The 347-nt window shown below is 42.1% G+C and overlaps 1 protein-coding gene across 1 annotated transcript in view; it reads right to left on the bottom strand.

Moving 5' to 3' along the window:
* Positions 1-49: 49 nt before the first annotated feature.
* Positions 50-347, bottom strand: part of LOC108624575 (NACHT domain- and WD repeat-containing protein 1-like) — a gene marked incomplete at its 3' end in the record, with an annotated part of 28,446 nt that continues 28,148 nt past the window's right edge. Inside the window, exon 9 of the mRNA XM_026813215.1 lies at positions 50-262. Within this exon, the coding sequence (XP_026669016.1) occupies positions 50-262 (213 nt within the window). The remainder of the gene's footprint in view (positions 263-347) is intronic.

The raw sequence follows: 347 nt of genomic DNA, 5'->3' as shown, positions 1-347 counted from the left end.
TATACTTAGACGTAATGGAGAAGTGAATTGTACGCGTTGTGCGTTGTACGAGGGTGCAATGAAAAATTCCGTACCTGACGATAACGGAATTCTTGAGTGCGGATGTCAAGCACAAGACTGGCGCGATGTGCTCGTGGATCCTTAGCTTCAGGCTAAATTCCTTCATATCCCATACTATGATCGAAGTGTCTTCAGAACCCGTCAGCAAATACTGCGAGTGTTGCGTCACCGCCAGGCACGATATTGGATTCGAGTGTCCTACGAATCACATTCTATTGTCCACCACTCACAAGGAATTTTATATTAGAACAATTGTTATAATAATTATTATACAGAATGAAGGATAT

This window comes from Ceratina calcarata, unplaced genomic scaffold, assembly GCF_001652005.2.
Source record: "Ceratina calcarata isolate Rehan_Ccalc_2016 unplaced genomic scaffold, ASM165200v1 scaffold317.2, whole genome shotgun sequence".
In the NCBI taxonomy this organism is placed as follows: Eukaryota; Metazoa; Arthropoda; class Insecta; order Hymenoptera; family Apidae; genus Ceratina; species Ceratina calcarata.
Note: the sequence above shows the minus strand (reverse complement) of the source record. Positions and strands in the feature narration are given on the sequence as shown.